Raw genomic sequence first — 23,516 nt, forward strand, 5'->3', positions numbered from 1 at the left:
GGGGCCCGCAGCCAGGCCCGCGTGGGCCGGCGCAGGACCCCTCCACCCGCCGCCTATTTAAGTAATGTTTGAAACTTTAAAAATAAAGATTAATTATTTTTGGAATCAGGAAAACTAGAAGTTATAGATAATATTTTTCAAGCCCATATTTTTGACCCTGCTGCCCCAGCTAGGTTAATTTTTCTTTCTCTACCTCACTTTCACTGACATACTGAGTAAGCCATCTCCTGTCCATTTTGTCACCATCCATTCTCTCTTTAATGTGGCTCTCTGGTATGAAATTCCCTTGGTACAACTTCTTTCCAGTTCACTTAATGATCCAGTACTGCCATATTCAGTGGCCCATTCCAGAGACAAGGAGGCCAGTATGGCTGCAGCAGGTAACCAGAAGAGATGGGAGGTGAGGTTTGCCAGGTCAGCTCAACATCAATATCATGTAGGCCAGTGAAGAATATAGATTTTTCCCTTGGGAAATCAGATCAGTCAGTGGTAAAGTGGTTGGGGCAACTGGATCCCACATGGCTAGCTGCATGGTTCAAGTCTTGTACCAGCAGTTTGAAAATCACATGCATGTCCAAAATCCCAAGACAAGAATGGATAATAAGGGATCGTGATGTGGCCATGCCCCTAGGGGGATGCTTTCTTACTTTCTCTCTCTGTTGTTGACGCAAACATCATTACGCAGTACATGATTATATGTACAATAAAGAATGTTCAGTGAAATATTATTGAGCCTTGAAAAGGGAGGAAATTCTGATACATGGTACAGCGTGGATGCACTTTGAAGATGTTATGCTAAGTGAAATAAGTCAGACACAAAAATACAAATCTTTATGATTCATTTAGTCAAAGTACCTGGAGTAGTCAGAATCATGGGGATGGAAACTAGAAAGGTAGCTGCCAAGGGGTGGGGGAAGAGAATAGGGAGTTCTTAACATGTCTCACTTGTACAAGCTGAAAAGAGTTCTGGAAATTGGCTGTACAGCAGTGCGATTTATTTAACACCACTGAACCGTACTTTTAAAAATGGTTAAGATGAGGGCCAGCAGGTGGCGTGGAGTTTAAGGTGCTGGATCGCACATGGCCAACTGCGCTGTTTTGGAAAGTCACACCAGGTGCATGTACACATGTGCCAAAAATCTCACGGGGAGACTGAGAAAGAAGGCATTGCAGTGAGGCCATCCCTCCTGGGAGGTGATTTCTTACTTTCTCTGTGTCTTTCTCTCTGGTGAGCATGTGGCCTATAGTAAAAACTAAAAACAAAACAAAGTTAAGTTGGTAAATTTTACCTTGTATGTTTTATAATTTTTAAAAGAAGATTTAAAGAATCTACTTATTTTCAGTGGAGCAAATTTGCACAGTTGTGCAGCTATCACCACTATTAATTTTGGAGCAGTTCCAGCACTCTGGAGAGATCACACATGCCCTTTTGTAATCACTGTCCATTCCTGCCCTCAATCCTAGGCAACCACTAATTCTATCTGTAGATTTACCTTTTTTAACATTTCATAGAGATGGGATCACATGATATGAGATCTTTTCTATCTGCTTTATTTCACTTAGTACAATGTTTCTGAGGTTCCCTATTGTAGTAGGTATAGTACTTCATTTTTGTTACTGAAAATACTCCTTTGGATGACATACCCCATTTCATTTTGGGATTTCCACACTTTGGCTATAATAAATATTCTTGCTGTGAAATTTGCATACAAGTCTTTGTGATCATATGTTTTCATTTTTTCTGGGTAGATACCTGTAAGTGGAGAAAACTGGTTTTTGTGGGGGTGTTTTTGTGGCCTTATTATATTTGATTGAATATTTTCCCACTTAAATGCATTCAGACAGAAAATACCAATTTCACATTTTGGAATTTGACACCTAAATATGCAAAATGGCTCAAAGCAAGGGCTTATTTATGATGACATATGTACCGTCAGTAGTTTTAATTTTTCAAATGACTATCATTTGTAAAGTACTCCCTATAAGCCAGACATTATTTCTCACTGTCATTTTATTTAATCATCACGATAACCCTGAAAGTGAGTATTTTTATCTCCCCCCTTTTGTGATTGAGCAAACTGAAACCCAGAATGGTACTGAAGTTCATGTGGCAGCTAAGAGGAGGAGTCAGGGTTTGAACCTGGAGTCTGGCTCCAGAGCCCAACACTTTTTCCTCTTATGCTTCATGGTGATAAGACTGTTGCTGCTGAAAATATTTCCCATTGTGACTTTTAGAATTGCTGTCAGATCCAGTTTGTAAACCATGAAAGAAAATCTTATTTTAATTTTATAGTCATGCTTTTTTGTATTTTTAACAGAAGACCATTGATCACTTCATTGCCCAAACTTAACTAGAAATTGCTTTTGTTTCTAAAAATCAAAGTCATCCTCAAAGGACAAGGCTTTAAAAAGAAAGTCAACAGGCTCTGACCTGAGGGTGACCCCATGGTTCTCTTACAAAATAAAGGGCAGTGGCTTTATGGCAGGATTTTCCTTCTCTGGTCTGAAGCTTTGTCCTCTTGCTTTTGGGGACATGGCTTTGTGCCAGATGGCTGTGGGAGCAGTCTTGACTGACCGCCAAATAGAGGGAACATTATTATTTGGTCATAAATTGCATTTCAGTTATTGTATACTGCATCAGTTGACATTTGCTCAAAAGTTAGTGGCTTAAAATGACAACCATTTATTTAAGTCGTTATTTTATACGTCAGCAATCTGGGCCAGACTTAGCTGGGAAGTTCTGGCCTTGGTTTGGTTCATTCATGTCTGCGGTCAACCATCAGATATGGTGGGTGCTACATGGTCTAAGATGACCTCAGCTTGCATGGGCCTGTTCTACTTGGTCTCTCATCCTTCATCAGATTAACCCTAGGTTGTTTATAGGTCAGCCTGGCAGGGTTGCTAGGATTTGAGTGGATGCCCTCATTGTCTCTTAAACCTGAGGTTTAGACTGAGCATAGTGTCACTTTCACATATTATATTGGCCAAAGCAAATCACAAGGCCAGCCCAGATTCAAGGAGTTAAGAAACAGATTTCATCTCCCAATGAGAAGAACTGTGTAATCCTATTGCAGAGGATATGGCTACAGAGAGGGTGGAGAATGGTGGTCCTTTTTGCAATTTACTTCATACACTGCATTAGAAATAACATGCATTTGGTGACACAGTGGACTGCAACTGGACACTCATGGAAAAAGTCCTGGGTTTGCATCTCAGGACCTCCTTGAGCATGCCAGGCACATGCATGCCCATAATCTGGCTGGCAGAAAGTGCCCATGTCTCTTTCTCTCTCTCATGGAAGAAGTAAATAAGCATTAAAAAAAAAAAAAGGAAAAGAAAAAAGTACATGGATTTGGCTACAAATGGCAGGTTTGACTTCAGGCTCTAGCCTGGTAACTAGGAGGAAATAATTTGTCTGCAGCTTTCTCCCCACCTCATTTGTAAGCCACAAGCAAGAATACTGGAAGGATAAAATGACTTAATGTGTGAAAGGACCAGCTCTGGCATCCACCATCTGGGTTCAAATTCCTATTCTTCTATTTACTAGTAAGTCACTTCGGCCAAGGAATTTAACTTCTCTGTGTCCCTGTTTACTCATCTTCAAAATGGGAATAATAAGTAGTACCTAAAGTAACATATAGTTGTTGTGAGGATGTATTTAAAATAAGTTTAAAAGGGTTCCTGGCACATAGGAAACACTCAGTCCACATTAACTGTAGCACTATTTGCAGTATGCTTAGGAAACAGCAAATCTTTAAAAGGAATGTTATTCTCCCATGGCCCCTTCTGACCATTTGTTGCACAAATGAATGGAAGAGGGCATCCCCATTACTAACTTTCTGGATATTACAAGCCAAGGATGGACTCCACCAATCATGCTAAAAATATTAGCGCCTAAAAAGCAAAAACAAAAAACCAGCATATATTAGTAAAAGTCAAAACATAACTCTTAGAAATAATGATAAGCTCAGAACTTGAGAATGCAATACAACATCTCTAAGGGTTAAGGAGCTTATAGCTTACAACCAAAGTCCAAACAAACACACCAAACCTGAAATTTATCTCAGTCTTCTCTTGAGTATTTATATCTAAAGAATGGAAGACATTAAGAAAGAAAAGAAAATGGGGTTCAATAGTTTTTGTTTGTTTGTTTTCCAGAGAACTTATCTTGTAATAAAACCATTGACCCTCCTGATTATTTAGAGAACTGCCTTTCTCCTGCTACTTTTTAGGAACAGGAAAACCCAAGTCACAAACTAATCCCAAAAGATGAAACACACAGAGGATGTTTCAACTCTTAACTCCTTGGAATAATAAAGGGTTATATAGGAAATACAAAAGAGAAGTGCAATGGAACTTTCTTTTTTAAAAAAAATTTTGCCAGAGGGCATGTGTACTCACTGGAGAGAGAGAATATGAGAAAGTACCCTTCATGTCTGCATAAGGAATGGTCACATTGCATTCCTTTGCCTCCATTTTTCCCTCTTTTGGGGATTCTGGGCACACACATGCACCCATTATGTTTTTCCAACTTTTAGGGTATGGGACTCGAACCATGCGGTCAGTCATTTGGGATCCAGCTGCTTTGACCACCATACACCCAGCTGACCTGAAATTGAGCTTTCTTAAAATCAAACTTCTATGTCAAAAATCAAATCCTATGGATTTTTCCATGCTTTCACATGAAAGATCATCTGTCACTTAATAATGTTAACTATGTTCTGAAGCAGGAGGTATGCAAACTACAGTCCATGGCACAAACTATCTGTTTTAGTAAATAATTTTTTTCTTAAGTTTTGTTTATTACATGAGATACAGAGACAGAACAACACCCTCATTAGGGCCTTCATGCCACAATCTACCGTAGGCTCAGCCAGCCTGGATCACAAGCATGTGTGTGCCCAGCACGTATAGGGAGGCCTCGGGTGAAAACCAGGAACCTTCCCACGTGGGTTCAGTTGTACTACTTCTGCATCACTGTCTGGCCCCTATAAATGAATGCTATTGGCACATGGCTATGCCCACTTTTCTAAATATTGTCTGTGACAGTTGTTTACTATAATGGCAGAGTTCAGTATCTGATATAAGCTGAAAGTGGTTGCTATATGGTCCTTTAAGAAAAGTTTGCTGACCCTCACAGGGCCTTTTGTTTGTTTCTAAGACCAGGTCTTGATCTGTCAAGATCTTCCTGCCTCAGCCTTCCAAATGGCTGGGACTATAGGCATTCATAACCTTGCTTGGCTTTTAGAGTGGCCTGGGAATCAAACCTAGGCCCCCACATGGCATCAGCCTGCCAAGCAGCAGTGTCTTTACCAGTGTGCCACCATGCCTGCACCCTGATCCCTGTTTTGAAGTCCTGGAACTCTCCAGATTTCTTTAGTCATAGCTATTATATGAAAGGCAGTATAAAGCAAACTTAATGATTAAGCATAGAATTCAGTGGCCGGCAGGTGGAATGGTGGTTAAGGTGTTGGACTCCTGCATGGCCAACTATGGTTTGGTCCCAAGCTGCTTTCTCACTTTCCCTTTCTCTCTCCCTCTCTGTCTTTCTTTGGTCAAATTAATAATAATAATAATAAAAGATTAAATAAAACAAATAGTTTTTTAGAGAAGTAAAATAAAAAAAACATAGACTGGAGCTATTTTCACCTGAGTTTTTGGCTCAGTTTGACCTCCTTCAGGGGTGCCTTTAACCTTGCTAACATGTCAGGAAGAGTGAGAGGAATCAGGATAGGCATGTCATGGGGCCTCTGCCAGAGCTTTCTTTTACACAGTTTTTGGTATACCTTCCTTGAGCAGAGAGCACACCTTGAAGGAAATGCTCCAGACTCTCTGGTTTCTTGGAGGTATGACTATAAAGCTAGGTTTGCAAGTAATTTGATCCTGAGAATGGAGTTTTTGTGGGGATAAAGATTTTATGCTGACTTGCCTTCTACTGAATCTGCATTGATAATGGCCTTCCTGATCTTCTGTGGTGCCTCTGGGCTGGCCAGAGTCTGTACTTTCAAAGGGGAAAAAGATTGAAAGGAAGCAAATCAACAGTACCATTGTTAAAATGGAGTTCTCCTTAGACTGAAGTTTGGTTAAAAGGCCAGGGTATCGTTCCTGTTCAACCACAAATTGGGTAGTGTTTCACTGGAACAAATTAAGTTTGAGACATGTAAATATCACCATAAATATTAAACGTTACAGTTGAGTTGATGTTCTTAAGCGATCCCCTGACATCCAGCCATGGCTTTGGATTAGCTTAATTGGAACACGAGAGATCAGAATTTAATTTGAACTTAATTGACTGCTATATTAAACAGAGCTGGCGTAGGGGCTGTGCTGAGAACTTCACTTGGAAATTCTTTTCAGTGCATCTCTAAAATTATTTTGAGCACTCAGGAGAAAGTTAATGATTTTTACTGTAAGCAATTTTTGATAAAAGCTTTATATCATTAGCAGTAAAAAGTGGTGCAAACTCACATGAGTTTGTTTCAGCTGGGGAGTGTTTCATATGCAGAGCTAAGATTCTGTTTGTTGCAGTGAACTCATTGGGGCCAGCCAGGTCCTGCAAATGACAGAAAACTCTATTCAAACAGATTTAAGGAAAAAAGGTTTTTTGTTTGCTTGTTTGTTTTTTAATGGAGATGAGAGGACCACTAGGGCGGGGGTGGGGGTGAGGTGGATCTTCTGGCACAGCTCTAAGATGGGTCTTTACAGCTCAGTTCTCTCTCCGTCTCTTGACTTGTTTCCTCTGGGCAGGCTCCACCACTCAGTGTCACCAGCCTTTGTCTTGTAAGGCTCAAGTGTGGCACACACAGAGAGAAAGTCTCTCCTAGAGTTTAGTTTCTCTCCGACTGAACCAACCCAGGTCAATGACCTACTTCAGAATCCGTCCCTGGGACTAGGGGATGGAGTGGGCTGTAGGCAGGGGGAGCATCCCTGCCCACGGCACACAGATTTAGGGTCGGGAAGACTGGACCCCCCACAGGAGTTCAGGGGGCTGTTACTAAGTGAAGATGGAAGGGGCACTGGGCAGCCATCTTAGTTAGAACTATTAGGTGACAACCAGCAGAAAGCTGGCTGAAATTATCAGGGAACTCACTGGCACAGGAAACTAGACGGCCCTGTGGCAGAGAGAGGCTTTCAGGGTGTTTTAATTCAGGAGTGATAAAATTGCGGAGGACTGGTTTCTTCTGCCTTTCTGCTTGGCCTCTTTTAGAGTCAGTCTTACCCTTAGGCTGGCTTCCCTCAGAGTGGCAAAACAGCCACAGCCACAGGCCTAGGCTTTCCATCCTTCTCCGGTGTCAACCAGAAGGAGGGCATTGGCAAGCTTTTCGGGAAAAGCAAAGGAAGTAATCTCCCAGAAGTCCCAGCACATCTGCCTCACATCCTCTGAAATGGGTCACATGCCCATTCTTGATTAGTGAGCAAATAAATTGGGAGCAGATTGGTGTAGGCCTGGGTGGAGATGAGAGTTCACAGCTAGAGTTGGAGTTGGGTGAATTGTTTGTATCCAGGGTGGCTACTACCCAGCTAACCGGTCAGGGGGTGGTTGTACTGAATTATAAGCACAGTAGACCATATCTTACTCTTTTTATCTCTAGTGTATAGCCAGGGCCTGACACATACTAGGTCATCAATAAATGTTGAATAGGGCCAAATTGGAACAGTATGCCTTGCTTAATTTGAAAAGAAATCAGGGCTTTTATGCATGAGTAAAATGATGGCTGGAAATAAATCTTACCTCAACCTGAAATAAGGAATAAACGTGGAGTCTTTTCCTATCCTGTCCTATCCTATGCACATTTTCCCCGTTGGCTTTCGTTGTTCATCAAATTCCATTACAATGAAGAGTATTGTAAACTATAGTTGGTATCAGGAAACTATTTCTAATGCTGGACAAGTCTTTTGATGATGTCATGACACTAAATTTGCTACCATGAATAATTCATTAAAACAAACCCTTTTTTTCTTTTTACATTCCTTGCCCATCTCATACTCATTTATTATAGTTGTTTTCTTCTCTTTAATCAAATACTTGAATACCTTTTTAAAAGTACAAGGGCTCTGGTCATGAGGAAAGAACTCCATTTCCTGGCCTTGACCCATAAGAAAAATGAGAAATACCATTAGCTTTTGTTTGAAAAAAAAAAATTTCTAAAGAGTGGAAAAAAATAGATTCTGGCAGGAAAGGTGTGGTAGAATTATTTTAGAATTATTCCATTTCATCAAGAACACTTTTAGAAAGAACCATGCAGTCTGGGCTGGAAGTTTGGGTCAATATTTTGTGTTATTAGTGTGTATTTTGATCTCAGAATCATTTTATGTAGGTGAAAAAAATGCGAACACCTGTTTTCTGTGGTGACTGCTTTGGCATCTGCTTATAGTCAAAGCGTTCACTCATTTCTAGGATCCAAGTTAGTGATGAGTTTTGTCATGTCTGGGAATAATTAGATATTTTGAAATCTACTCTGGTGAATACCTATGTGGGAAAGGAGGATCTGATGTTCCGTGTGCATGCCACGTCCACAGCTTGAGCTCTTTGTCCCTGCTTTGTCCATGTCTCTATCATTTTGGCCACAAGTGACGGGAACAAGATCCAGTGGCAAGTCCTTGGGCAGCTGCTCTAGCCGTTTCTAAGTGGCTGTGACATGGACTGGGACCGTTGTTTTGCCCAGCGGGATGGTCTGTCCAGAGAGTATCCAACCAGCCCAAATCAGATTCTCTCCTGGGGAAGTGGGATGTGCAACCGCAGAGAGTAGGCAGCCCAAAGTGTTAGGTGGAAAGGGCGAGACCCCAGAGGCAGGGAGGAGGCTTTGAGAGCCAGCAGTTAGCAGACCTTGAAAGCAGAGAGGAGAGAGAATCAGTGAGGTGAGAATAGCCAGAAAAAAAAGCAACAAGTAGTGACAGCAGCCAGGACCATGGGTGAGGGCCACCCAACACGAGAACCAGACTGTTACTGATGACTGTCACCTCTCCTGAGTCCTGAACAGCTGTGGACAGTGGTCCACATCTTCCTGAGACCTGGTCCTGCCACGTCAGAGGGATTCTTGTTTTCCTTAGCACCCTTTACCTCTAACTCCCGTGGTAGAAAATGTGACTTTTCAAAAGTGTTTTGGGGTCTAGCCCATGATGGACCCATACGGCCTGGACCTGGGTTCACACCTGGAGATCTCCCTGTGCAGGCTGGGCCCGTAAGCCTGTGATCAGGGCTGGCTGAGGCTGAGCCCCTGCTGGGGTCAGCTTCTCTCTCCCTTTTTCTCTCTCACTTGCTTACACATGAAAGAAAGAAATTAAAACAAACAAACAACTTTTTTCTGCCTTTCTTTAAGATGGGGATCTTTAATGATAATGTTCTCCTCCCCTATTCCTTGCCTTCAACTTTTTTTAGAGCTTTTTTTCTTTTTTTTCTTCTCTTTTCTTTCTTTCTTTATTTTTCTTGGCTATAGGGCACATGAGTGTGCTGGAGAGACAGAGAGAGACAAATAGAGAAATCACCCTCCCCTAGGGGGATGGCCATGCCACAATCCCCCCTGCTTCACTTTCTTCTCAGGATTTTGGGCATGCATGTACAGGGCATGAATTTCAAGCTGCCAGGTCTGGGACTTGAACTACCGTCTGCCATATGGGAGTCCAGCAACTATACCACCTGCTGTCCTCAACCACCAATTTTATATTAAAAAAGTGTTTAAACATATAGAAAACCTGAAAGGATTTCAGCATTAATATGCACATTTCCACTACCTAGATTCTGCAGTTACCACTTGCTTTATTTGCTTTATTATACGTCTGTCTTTATTATGTCTGTCCACCATCCATCAGTCCATCCTCTATGCATTCATCTTGTTCTGGGGATGCATTTCAAAGTAGTTGCAGATTCATGATGACATGCTGACTTATCCTTGACACTTGGTCTTCTTCCTTTTAATTTTAGAATTTTTTTTTTAACCTGTATGAAGTTGCCTTAACTGCTTCTCTGTTTACCCAAACTTGCACATTTTCATCCTTTGACAATCAATGACGCGCTGCGTTTGTCCACATTACACAAACCCTGGGTGCACACACTTTCTTAATCTTGTTCTTTCCTTTTTTTCCCCTCTCTCTCGCTTCCTCTCTTATCTCTTCACTCACCACAACTTTTCATTTGCTTTTCCGTCTCTCTTTCAGCTCCTCGACAGATAATTCTTAAACTAAACAGCAGCTGAACAATATCCCCACTGTTCCGCATGTCTGGGTATGCATGGCACGTTCATGCTTGCCCAGAACAGAAGGAAACACAATTTCTTCCATTTTATTTCTTTGCATCAAAAGTGATTAAATCTGTCTGCATGACCTTCATACATCAGACCATTTGGCTATTTTTAAAGTCTGTTTAATAGAGTAAGTCAAGCTGCATTCCCTTCATAGGAGAAATCTATACCACTAAACGGTACAGTACATGCCAAGGGAACAATGCATCTTTTGTAAGACAAGAGAGAGACACTGCCATCCTACAATAGCCGATTGTTTCCATTATTAAACAGCAACTCATGCTAGTTACATATTTGCATTGTTGTACAAGTATTTTCTTATTTTGATTAGAGAAGCCTTTCTGAAGGGAATCCTCTCTTGCTAAGGCGGGCTTAGAAGGCCCCATTCCATGGTCTAATACATTTGGTTTTATTATCCTGGCCAGCAGTGTTTCAGCTTTTTCATTAAAGGCTCTCGGCAAAGAGGTAAAAGACGACAAATAATTTTCAGCAACTCAGGCACCACAGTATTTTATTTACTAACAGCAGTAATAAAGCTTTCAGTAAAAAATCTTAAGGAGCACTTTTCTTTTTGGTGAACATCAATTTCACAGCAATCTTTTTAACCTTATCAAGGATTATAAAGCTGAGTTGACCATTTCTAAGTGAAGGAGAGGAAAGGAAAAAAAAAAGATGAAAAAAATTTTCATAACAAAATATTGCTGGAAGTGAAAAGCAGTCTTCCAGAATTATATTAGCACTTTCTTCTTTTAAAAAGATCATTATTTTATTTTATTTTAAAATTTAATTTAATTTTTTTTTTTTGGAGAGTTTTTTGCTATAAGGGTGCGTACACTCGCCAGAAAGACAGAGAGAGACAGAAAGTGAGAAATCACCCCCCGGGAGGATTGCCATGCCGCAATCCTTTCTCCATTCTCCTCTTGGGATCTTGGGCACGCGCGCACACGAAAAAAAAATATCATCATAATCTTCTTTATATTACATTGGATTACATATAACTTTACAGCGTATTACATTGCTTTCTCAAAAGGGAAAGCCATGCAAGTCAGTCAGTACAAAGACATTAATCTTCCTGCTTCAACATTCGATATCTTTTCTATGTTTTCCCCAATCATTATTATTATTATTATAATTATTTTTTAAAACAGTCAATCGCTATTTCTCATTTTGCTTGTAAAAATACTTTGCCCATCATGAAATACTTCTCAGACCAATCCAGTTGAGAATACTATACATGTCATCATCAACAGTTAATAAGCCATATGTTTCTCACTAACGTCCTGCCTCTCTATTGTTCACTTGCTATCTTTCTCTATGAGAATTATTTTATTTACTATTATTATTTTTTAATTTGGCCAGAGAGGGAGAGAAAGACGAAGTGAGAAAGCAAGCCTCCAGGACTTGAATCGCTGTCAGCCATGTAGGAGTCTAGTGCCTCACCACCACACCACCTGCTGGCCCCAGCACTTTCTACTTTGAACTATCAGAATCTTTATACACGAGTTCTTTCTTACTTTGATAGTAAGAGTTGAATGGTGTTACATTTTAAATATGTCCTGCAGCAGTTCATGTGTTGAGCCATTGTAAGGGGATTAAGAGGGTGAAAACTTGGTAGAATTATGGTGTCAGAAGGTGGTGCTTTGGGGAGGAGATTCTGATTAAGGTCATCAGGCTGGGCCCCCCATGGTTGACTCCTGGCAGGTTTATAAGGAAGGAGACACACATGGAACACAGACCATGCGCGCCTTCCTTCCGCCATGTTGAGATACAGACAAAAGACCCTCACCAGGGGTGGCTCCTGGACCTTCAGCCTCCAAACTGTGAGCTAAATAAATAAACTTCTATTTTTATAAATCACCTAATTTGAGGCATTTTCTGTCATTAGCAACTGAACAGATAAAACAAATGTTGCTTTATTTGTTGATTTACTCAGCGCTGATAACATTGAAAACAGGACCTGCACCTTATCCTCAGTTTGTGCTTTGGCAGGAGACACAGACATGTGGGCCAGCAGTAATGTTACAGTCTGAGATACTGTGACGGGGAAGTGGGGGAGGACACTGGAAACTGGGGGAGAGCCTCCCCTAAACTGAAGAGGGTGAAAGTGCTCGAAGGTCTTCCTGAAGGCATCTCAAAGGACAAATGGGAGCTAGCTGATCGGAGGAGAAGGAGCAGTGGTCAGGACTTTTTCTGTTAAAAGCAATAAACAACTCAGCACAAACTGACTTAATCATAAAGGGAATATAGTGGCTCATATACCTGAAAAGCCCACGGAATTTTGGCTTCAGTCACAGCTGGATCTGGGGTCTAGAACAATGTCATTAGGAATCGCCCAGTGAAGGTCTACGCAGCAGCACGTCTTTCTTTCCCTGGATGTGTTCACGCTCATTGGAGATGCTTTGTCTTTTGGTCAGAGCTGGCCTTAACTGATTACACCTGCAGCAGCCCTCTGTCCAAATAAGGTCACATTCTATGGCACTGGCAGTTAGGACATCAACGTAAGAATCTGGGGGCGGGGTGCAGTTCAACCCACAGCACCCTTTCTCTTCTTTCTCTTTCTGATCTGCTGGTACCTCCCATTGGCTGGACCCGACTAGGGGGTAGGGGACATTGATGTGAACCATAAAGTCATCCTTCTGAGGCACAGAGCAGGGGAAGGGAAGCGTGGCTCTAGAGGGACAAAGAGAATTTCCATAATACTTTGTATTTCCTTTGTTCTTGGGAAGGCTCTCTCTGTATGGCAACCCATACTTCTAGGCTGACTTGGATGTAAGCCCCTGTTACCTTAAAAGGAGAGGCAGAGGGGCCAGCAGGTGGCATGGTGGTTGAGACACTGGACTCCCACATTGGTCGACAGCAGTTTGGTCCCAGACCTGGCAACATGCTTTCTCATTCTCTCTTTTTTACTCTCTCTCTCTGGAGAACAGCCAAACAGGCACACACAAAAAAGAAAAAAGAAAAAGAAAGAGAAAAAGGAGAGGCAGAGACCTGCTATCTCTCAGTTTCCATTTCCATAAATTCTCTGGAAGGTCTGACTGCTTCTGTTTGGGTTATAAGAAGAGACTTGAAGTGGAAATGGAAGACAGAATACCTGGTGCTCCATCCATTGCCCATCTCAGCAAAACCTTCTCCTCCTTTACTCCAGGACATTTTCCCCTATGGCTTATTAGCTGTTTCAGGAAAACACACACACGCTGTTCCCGACCCTGTCTGCCTGAAAAGCCTGCCGATGCGTGGCGTGTGGTGTATGCATGAGTGCCCAGGATCCTGGCCAGCTCAGGAACAGGAGGAAGGGGGTCATAGCGTGACCCAGTCCTGTGGAGGCGCACTCTCTCTCTCATGTGTACACACTCTATTATGAATAATTATGAATTTAAAAGCCCTCAGTTTTCTCCTGCATTCTTATTCAACAATCAATAAAGATTTCTGTGCTCTTTCTCTTGTACATGCGTAGTTTTCCTTACACACCAAACATCCTTCAGCTGCAGACCCCAGCTGAGTGTCCTCTAATCCAGTTCAATTCTATTTGTTTATGTATGTATTTTTGAGAGATGTTTGTTTTGTTTTCTTTTGTTTTTGCTATAGGGTGCTTATACTCACCAGAAAGACAGAGAGAAAGCAAGAAATCAACTCTCAGAGGGAATAGCCACACTGCAATCCCTTCTCCATTCTCCTCTCAGTTCTTTGGGCATGCATGCAGATGCGCCCAGTATCAGTCAAGCCTCCGGGTCCAGGACTCAAACCACCATCGGCTATGTGAAAGTCAAGTGCCTTAACCATTATGCCACCTGCTTGTCCCCAATCCAATTCAATTCTAGCACTACCCACCTGGGGACAGTATCAGATCTCATAGGAGGGGGATCAGTCCCATACAGTCCCCTGACTTCAGACACCAGAGCGAGTCTGGGCCTCTGGAACTTGTAACCAACCTGCAACAAGCTGGGAGTCACACAACTCTCTCTTTAGGCTCAATTATAAGGTCATCAGGAAAGTCACAATGTATTTTTCTATGCAAAAATGTGTCATGACTTCCCCAGTGGCCCAGTAATTGCTAGAATAGCTCACAGAACTCAGAGAAACACTTGTGTTTATCCATTTATTGTAAAGGAAATTTAAAAGATAAACATCCAAATGAGCAGGTATGTAGAGTGAGGTTTACAAGGGTCCTGATTGCCAGAATTTCTGGCCCTGTGGGGTTGGAGCGCACCACCCTCTCGGCATGTGAATAAGTTCTTTCACTTTACTGCAAGCCTCTGTGTGTCCAGAAGTCCTTCAAGCCCTATCATTTGGGTTGTTTTTCTTTTTCTTTCTTTCTTTCTCTTTTTTTTTTTTTTTGTTATAGAGTGCGTGCACTCACTGAAGAGACAGAAAGACAGAAAGTGAGAAATAACCCTCTAGGTGGGATGGCCACACTTCAATCCCTTCTCCATTCTTCTCTCAGGATTTTGGGCACACACGCACATGTGCCTGGTGTGAGTTGTAAGCCACTGGGTGCAGGACTCAAACAGTGGTTGACTGCTTGGGAGCCCAGCAACGTAACCATTACATCATCTGCTGGTCCCCTTTAGGGTTTTTGTGGAGACATTGCATAGGCATGATTGGAACACAGACAGTGCAGACTGGTCAGACACTAAGGATATGATCTAATGCTATAATAGCCTGGCAGGAGAACCAGCATGGCCTGTCTGCTCAGATTCTTCTCAGTCTCTGTGCTATATTCCTTTCTCCTTGATACGGGTAAGGACCCTTCTGGAATGAGGGTCGTTTTGACCAGTGCATGGCCTGTCTTGGGAAGCATCAGGAACCAAAAACAAAAGGCCAAATAATTATGAGCCATGAACCTTGGATAGAAAAAGTATCTATCTATTTATATATATCATAATATCACACTAGCTATGTCCTAGGGACTGTGTTCAATTGTATGTAATAGAAGCTCAGTAACTATGGTAATAAACAAAACGAGGTGTGTTTTTTCTTTTCTTAAAAATTATTTCATTCAGTTTTATTTCTTTATTCATTTATTTATTTTAATTTGACCAGAGAGGGACAGAGCGAGAGCGTGTGTGCCAGAGAGAGAGAGAGAGAGCAAGCTGCTAGGTTTGGGACTCAAACCACAGTCAGCCATGTAGGAGTCCAGTGTCCTTAACCATCATGCCACTGGCTAGCCCCAAGGTGTATTTTTTCTTACATATCAAGCTATCCAGGGTTGGACAGACTCAAGCTGGTTCAGTGGCTTAAGGATGTCAGCAAGGGGCCAGGCATTTTTTTTTTTTAAGCCATCCTAAGCCTATGACTTTTGGCCTCATGGCAGTCCCACATCTGTGTTTCAAACTGGAAGAGGTAGGGGACCTGCAGTTGGCGTAATGGCCATGTCGCTGGACTCCCATGTAGTTGACTGTGGTTTGAATGCCGGACCCAGTGGCTTGAACTCACGCCGGGCACATGTGCATGTGTACCTGCCCAAGATCCTGAGAGGAGAATGGAGGAGAAGGGATTGCAGCGTGGCCATCCCCCCGGGGGGTGATTTCTCACTTGCTCTCTCTCTGTCTCTTCTGTCTTTCTGGCGAATGCATGAGCCCTATAGCAAAAAGCTCTCCAAAACAACAACAACAGCAACAACAACTGGAAGAGGTAGGAGAAAACTTCATGGAACTAGGGGCAGCAGAATTCTGGAAACCCAAGCTTTCTTAGAAATCTCTAGGATATTGGGGCCAGCAGATCCATAATGATTATGTCAGTAGACTCTCATGTAGTCGACTGTAGTCCGAGTCCCAGGCCTGGTGGCTTGAAACTCATGCTGGTGCATGTGTGTGTATGCCCCAAATCCCGAGAGGTGACTGGAGGAGAAGAGATTGCGGCATGGCCATCCCCCCAGAGAGATGATTTCTCGCTTTCTGTCCCTCTCTCTCTCAGTGAGCACACGTGCCCTATACCAAAAATATCTCTCTGAAAAAAAAGAGAAAGAATTCCTAGGATATTGGAAACAGCAGGTGGCATAGTCGTTACATCACCGGACTCCCATATGGCTGACTGTGGAGTGAGCACACGTGCCCTATACCAAAAATATCTCTCTGAAAAAAAAGAGAAAGAATTCCTAGGATATTGGAAACAGCAGGTGGCATAGTCGTTACATCACCGGACTCCCATATGGCTGACTGTGGTTCAAGTCCTGAACCCAGTGGCTTCAAAATCACACCAGGCTCATGTGTGCATGTGCCCAGGATTCCAAGAGGAGAATAGTGAAGGGATTGCCAAGTGGCTAGCCCCCTAGGAGGTGATTTCTCACTTTCCTTCTCACTGTGTCTGTCTCTCTCCTATGAGCACACATGCCCTAAGGCAAAAGTCTCTCCCCCTCAAAAAAAAAAAAAAAAAAAAAAAAAAAAAAAAAAAAAAAAAAAAAAAATCCCCAGTATTTGTACTAGACGTTTAAGTTAGGGAAAAAAGAAAAGAAAAGAAAAGAAAAGAAATCCCTAGGATATGTCCATGTCTATCTCATAAGGTTTTGTGCATGTTTTATCTGACACAGGCAATCAGTTAACTTCCCTGCCTTTGTCCTATTCAGACAGGTGGACAAAGTAAGAGTAATTCAATTCTGTCTTCTCTCTTTAGAGAAAAAGGACCAAATTCATTGCCTGTGACTTTCTGACAGAGTGGTTATACAAGTAAGTGTCATATCTTAGGATATTCAGCGATTCTAAGGATTCAGTAGGATTAATTTGCAAGCAGAATAGCAACAACTGACTTGATTCTTGCTTATCGTTTTCTCATCAAACACGTGATGTGACCAGCCAGAATCCAAAGAGGCTTGGAGAGCCATTCACAGAATTCTTCTCCATTCCATTTGTGGAAGAAAGACTAAAGCATCAGTAAGTATGACACAAAGCCTTGAATATTTTATTCCTTATTTTAAGATTATGTTAATGATTATTTTCTCCAATCTGAGAGGACTATCTCTGTGATTCACTAGGACCCTGGGCTGGTTATATTTGTGGTTCTTGTCTGTGGTTATTTTTAGTGTACTCAAAGCTCTTTCAGCTACTTATGATCTTGGATGAACCCACCTGGTGTATTTTAGTTTGACTTGGGATCCAAACCCATGGCTGGCCGTCTGGTCCAGATCAGTTTGCTACCCCTTGTTTCATTGAGGCTAGACCCAGATTTGGTATTAGGAAGCAAGAACTTAGGGGCTGGATACTTTCTGAGGGTACTTTTGAGCAGGAGGAGTCAGACACACAAATAGGAGCCAAAGTTCTTAAGGGGAACAAGGGTGGGAGCTGGGAAACAATATCTAATCCAGATTTTCTCAGCTTTGGCACTATTGACATTTAGGACTGGGAAAATTCTGTGCATGGGGAGTTGACCTGTGCACTTTAGGATGTTTAGCAGCCATCTCTGGCCTCCACGCACTAGATGCCAGTAGTATCGCCTACAGTTGTTACTGTTGTGTCACCACAGCTGCTGACCCCAGCCTTAATAGCTGTGACAGTCAAGTATGTTTTCAGACACTGGCAGATGTCCCCAAATCTGGGTGTTAGAGTACAAGATCACCCCTGGTCAGAATTCCTGATCCAATCCAGTAGTATTCAATCCTGGGAGCAATTTACAATCACATGGGAAGCTTTGGAAATATCGATACTCAGCTTCACACAAGAGTTATTAAATAAGAATCTTAAATCTTAATTGAAGCGTCATTGGCTTTTTTGTTTATTTGCTTTTAAAGCTTTCTTGATGATTCCAATTTACAGCCAGGATTGAGAAGTCATCACAGTGCCGAAGAAGTGCTGGGACTAGGAGATGGCCAATATTATAATTGAGCCATTATACTAAGTGCTTTTATACATGTCATTGCACTTACTCTGCAACAACACTGGAGTTTCAGTAAAGCTCAGAGCCTGGAGGCGGGAAATCAGCAATGAAGTGAGGTGGGCAGATGATGATTACTGAGGTCAGGAGCATGCTGGATGGGCATTTTGCATAATGCTTAAAAATACATGCTGGAGGAAGATGATTTTTTTTTTGAGAGGTTTTTCACTATAGGGCGCTTGCGCTCGCCAGACAGACAGAGAGAGACACAGAGGCAGAAAGCGAGAAATCACCCCCTCAGGGGGTATGGTCACACCGCAATTTCTTCTCCTCCATTCTCCTCTCGGGATCTTGGGCACGCACGCACATGCGCCTGGCGTGAGTTTTAAGCCACCGCATCCGGGACGCAAACCACGGTGGACTACGTCGGAGTCCAGCGACATAGCCATTACACTAACTGCTGGTTCCCAGGAGGAAGGTGAATTTTGAAGTAGAGACTGACTAGTACTTCAGGCAGTATTGGGTTAAGGTTAAGAGCCTGAGCTTTGGAGACAGACCATCTGATACTCAAATCTCCATTCTACCACATTGATCATATGGCCTCGGACAGATTTTTATTTATCTATACTTGTGCAACAAATCACCCCAAAATTCAATAGCTTAAAACAGTAAACATATATTATCTTATGGTTTCTGTGGATCAGGAACTACCAAGTAAGTGCCAGCTTAGCTGGGTTCATAGTCTCCCAAGTGGTTACCATTAAGATGTCACAGGGGCTGCAGTCATCTGCAGGTTTGACTGGGGCTGGAGGTTCTGCTTTCAAGATGGCTCACACACATGGTTCTGGGTGTTGGTGGGAGACCTCAGTTTCTCCCCACATAGGCCTTTCGATGGGCTACTTTAGTGTCTTGACAACATGATGGGTGGCCTCCTTTAGAGTGAAAAACTCATGCACAAGGAGGAAGCCACAGTGCCTTCTACTCAGATTTGGAAGTAAAAAACCCTTCATTTTCACCATGTTCTAGTAGAAGTAAATCACTTAGGTACCACATTTCAAAATAAGAACATTTAGACTGTGCCTCATGAAGGGAAGAGTGTTAAAGACTGTGTGCACATATATCTTTTTTTTTTAATTGCCAGAGGGTGCATGCACTTGCTAGAGAGAGACAGGGAGAGAGAAAGAGAAGGAGAAATCACCCCCTAGTGGGGCATGGTCATGCCATAGTCCCTTTATCCATCCATCTAGTCTATTTCTCCATCCCATCAGGATTTTGGGTATACACACACATGTGCCTGGCATGTTTCTCAAGCCACCAGGCCCAGAATTCATATTGTGGTCAGCTATGTGGGATCCAGCTCTCTTAACCAGTAGGCTATGGGGCTGGCCCATGTATGAACATATTCTTAAAGTAATATAGCAGGTTCCTCTCTGAGTCTTCTTTTTCTCATTGGTAAATATGGTGGTTGTAAAGATGCAGTAAAATAATATACCTACAGATGGAATCATGAACAGGTCCAACCCAGAGTAACATGTGGTTACTAAATGGTAAACAGTGACTGTTATTGCCATTGGTGCACACTATCGAGTTAGGAAGAGAGACACAGCAGGAAAGGACATCCTAAGCCACAGATCAAAGATGGCAGAAGGCAAGTCAAGGCCAAGGCTGAAACCAGCACAGCTGGCTCAGAGAGTGATGATGATGTAAGGATGGGATGGGAAATAAGGGCTGGAGGATGGTTAGGTGGTAGAATATGATGTTTAGTAAAAGTATAAAGTCTGAGCATTATTCCATAAACAAGAGAAAGCATTCAAAGCAGAAGCATAACATCAGACTGTTTTGGCAAGATAATTTCTGAGACAGTGTCCAGAATATGTCAGATTGGGCAGAGCTTGCAGTTGGGAATACCTGTTCTGAGGCTATGGTCTTGAGCTAAGGTGATGGAAATAGAAAAGGAAGGACATGTAATGGGTGGATGACATGGAATAAGTTTAACGATAGAGAAAGCGTGTATCTGAAAAGGTAGGATTTGCTCCTGGGTAAATGGGAGGGCCATAATGGAAGCCAAGAAACCTAACCAGAAAAGTAGGTCCAAGGGTAAAGATGATGATTCATGTCTGAGGCACACTGTGATTAAGGTGCTATTGGCATATCATACTGGAAACATTGGCCTGAAGCTTTGAAGTGGGATGTGGAGAGAAAGTTGATTTGGAATCAAGATTCCTACATCAGATGGATTAAGCCGAGCTAGACAAGGGCTGAACTTTAGGGCACTCAGAGTTGGTTCCAGAAGTTCGCCAAAATAGACACTTACGCTAAGTCATGTGGTGGGCAGTGGTGACCACTGTTTCTCCTGAAGCTGTGTTTGCAAAGCAAGTCATTGTCTCTACTGAAGAGTATAAGCTGATTTGAAATGACCAGTGAGGATTGGAATAGATGCGTATTCTTTTTCTATTGCTGCTGTAACGGATCACCACAAACTCGGTAATGTTAAAACAGCACAAAATAATTATCCCACAGTTCTGGAGGTCAGAAACCTGACACAGATCTCACTGGACTAATTGCCAGAACTGTATTCTTTTCTGGACACTCTATGAGGAGATACATTTTCTTGCCTTTTTCAGCTTCTAGAAACTACCCATATTTCTTAGCTCGTGGCCCCTTCTTCCGTGTTCCAAGCGAGCCACATTGTGTCTCTCTCATTCTCTCCCTTACCGACATGTCCCTGACTCTTTTTTGCCCCATATTTTACTTTTAAAGATTCATGGTTACATGAATGCTCTGAATAAATCAGGACTCTCCCTCCATCTCAAGATCCTTAACTTGGTGTTGATAGTTGGGGTGGCTAGATTCCACATGGCTGACTGTGTGGTTAAAGTCTCAGACCCTGCAGCTTGAGAAACACACTGGGTGCATTCATGTGCATGCCCCAAATCCCAAAAGTAGGGCGAGACTGAAGAGAAGGGATTGAAGTGTGGCCATGTCCGTGGTGGGAGGTGTGTGTGTGTCGGGAGGGGGGGGAGGTGGCAGGGGCTCTCTCATTTCTCTTTCTCTCTCTTTCTCTGTCTCTCTCCAGTGAGTACATGAACCCTCTGCCAAATTTAACACCAAACGAAAGATCTTTAACTTAATCACACATGCCAAGTGCCTTTGCCACTGTCAGGTAGCACAGCCACAGTTCTGGCTCAGTCTACCATGAAGGATAACAGAGACTATAGGGAAACTGAAGGCCCTTTGCTCCCAAGGATCACCTACCTATCAGTGGGGATTATTGACATTTAAAAATGGTATTATAAAAATGATACACGCTCAATGAAAAAATTCAAACAAAACAGAAAAGTCAAAAGAAAAGGGCACAAATCACTTAAGAGCCTGTTTCCTAAATAACCATTGCTGACATTTTAGTGAATTTCTTTTCTGATGTTTTTCTAAGACTCTCTGCACATGTCTAGATATAAGAAGGTGTATATTCATTCTCTGAGGACAGAGCTAAAAGTGAGAGAAAATTAGAGGTGGAGAGGAGACAAGTCGAGGAAGTTCATGTGGGTGCTGTCATGCTGGTTGTTTACGTAGGTGTGAAGGCATCTGCTGAGAGGGAGACTGAGGCAAGTTCTGGAGGCTTGTGGGGGAGCGAGGTGGGTTGTGACAGCTGCTATGGTGAAACCATAGGGAATCAGCTAGGGATAAATAGGGATGTCTCAGCTGATGGCCTGAATTTGTAGTGCGTATAAACAGCCTGCTTACATGATTGGCTCCCGCACCCTCTACATTCCTACAAAGAGGGTGGAGAGAACAGATGGTAAAATCGGGGTTGAGGACTGGCAAAGCTGACAGAGCAAAGGATTAGACTGGGCCCAAAGGGCTTAGGTACAAGTGAAAGCATTGTTACTTTTTTCTTACAATTTCCTCAGAAATTACCATAGTTTCTGAATTATGTTAATGCTTTAACAACCAATTATTAACACTGCATTGTGTGCTCACATGGAAAGTAAGAAACATGTACCACACTCAGAAAAACTGACTACAGTGGTGTCCATCTCAGAGTCAAGACTGGATCCTGATTCAAAGAAAAAACCTATATAAACAGAGTTAGGAGACAGAGATTTGAACACTTAATAGTTGAAGTGTGGAATTATTATTATTATTTATTTATTTATTATTTTTTGCTATAGGGCGTGTGCGCTCACCCGAAAGACAGAGAGAGACAGAGAGACAGAAAACGAGAAATCCCCCCATGGGGGATGGCCACGTTGCAATCCTTTCTCCTCCCTTCTCCTCTCGGGATCTTGGGCACACACTCACACATGCCTGGTGTGAGTTTAAGCCACCAGGTCCAGGACTTTAACCATAGTCAACTACATCAGAGTCCAGCGGCATAGCCATTATACCACCTGCTGGTCCCGAATTATTATTATTTTAAAGTCTGATGATAACAATGATATTATAGTCATGATAAAAATAATTTATTACTAGCCCTATCTGCTGTGGCACACAGAATGTACCACTACCATTTGAGGGGCTGGGAGTCACATAGGAGGCCTGGGTTTGGTTTCCAGGACAACCTGGGCACACTAGGCACTGTTGCATGTGCCTGGGATCCTAGCTGATTGGGAGACTGGAGCAGGAGGATCATGACACAGCAAGATGCCATCAAAAATACCTTTCTCTGTTTCTCTCTCTTTCATTTCCCTCTCATAAAGAAAAAAATATTACTCTTTAGAGAAACACGCCAAAATATTTATGTGTGAAGTTACCATTAGATGGCTGACATAGAGAATACTGTAATTGAAGCTGATGGATGGAGACATAGGTGTGTTTTATTTTTTTTCTATCTGCCTTTGTATATCTTTGAAATTTTCCATAATAAAATATTAAAAGAAATAAATTAGATTTTTCAAAGGACCTTATGAACACTTGATTGAATGGTGGATGTGCCGTGGGCAAGGAAGTATCTCTAGACTGGCAGTGAGCCAAGAAGGCCAGGGGCTGTTCTCCTAGGAGAGGGCTGGAGTGACAGACAGTGGTGGGGGTGGGGGCGGGGGGACCGAGTTTTCATGTGATCGTGCTGGGAAATTCCCATGGCATGGAGGGAATGGCCCTGGGGCAATGGAGAGTGGCAGGTGCTGGCCAAGTGAGCAGTATGGAGACACTAGAGCCATCTTGGTCCCTTCCCGTGACCTGGCTCTAAGTGTGCACAACTCACCAACCAATTTCCTTACCTCCCTTCCCACTCTAGCACCAAATCCATTCCCCCCAACAATGAGAAGGAGTATTAACCTGTTCAGAGCCTTGGGTCTGCTCTAAAGAACATGGCTTCAATAACCTCAGAGTTCCTCTTATACATTTTAGCTATATAATTTGGAACATGGGACCTTTGAGGCCCCTGACACTAAGGAAGAAAAGAATGGAGGAGGTACCCTGATTCTTAACCATCTGAGTCTAGATTTTTAACTTCCCACTAGTCCTCACTGAGCA

The 23,516-nt window shown here is 42.5% G+C and overlaps 1 protein-coding gene across 1 annotated transcript in view; it reads left to right on the plus strand.

Annotated features, from left to right (window-relative positions):
- IQCK (IQ motif containing K) overlaps positions 1-23,516 on the plus strand; it is a 130,342-nt gene that overhangs the window by 13,973 nt on the left and 92,853 nt on the right. The window contains exons 5-6 of the mRNA XM_014587063.2: positions 16,848-16,900; positions 17,027-17,104. Of these exons, the coding sequence (XP_014442549.1) occupies positions 16,848-16,900; positions 17,027-17,104 (131 nt within the window). The remainder of the gene's footprint in view (positions 1-16,847; positions 16,901-17,026; positions 17,105-23,516) is intronic.

The sequence above is a fragment of the Tupaia chinensis genome, unplaced genomic scaffold, assembly GCF_000334495.1.
Source record: "Tupaia chinensis unplaced genomic scaffold, TupChi_1.0 Scaffold000182_1, whole genome shotgun sequence".
NCBI classification, from domain to species: Eukaryota; Metazoa; Chordata; class Mammalia; order Scandentia; family Tupaiidae; genus Tupaia; species Tupaia belangeri.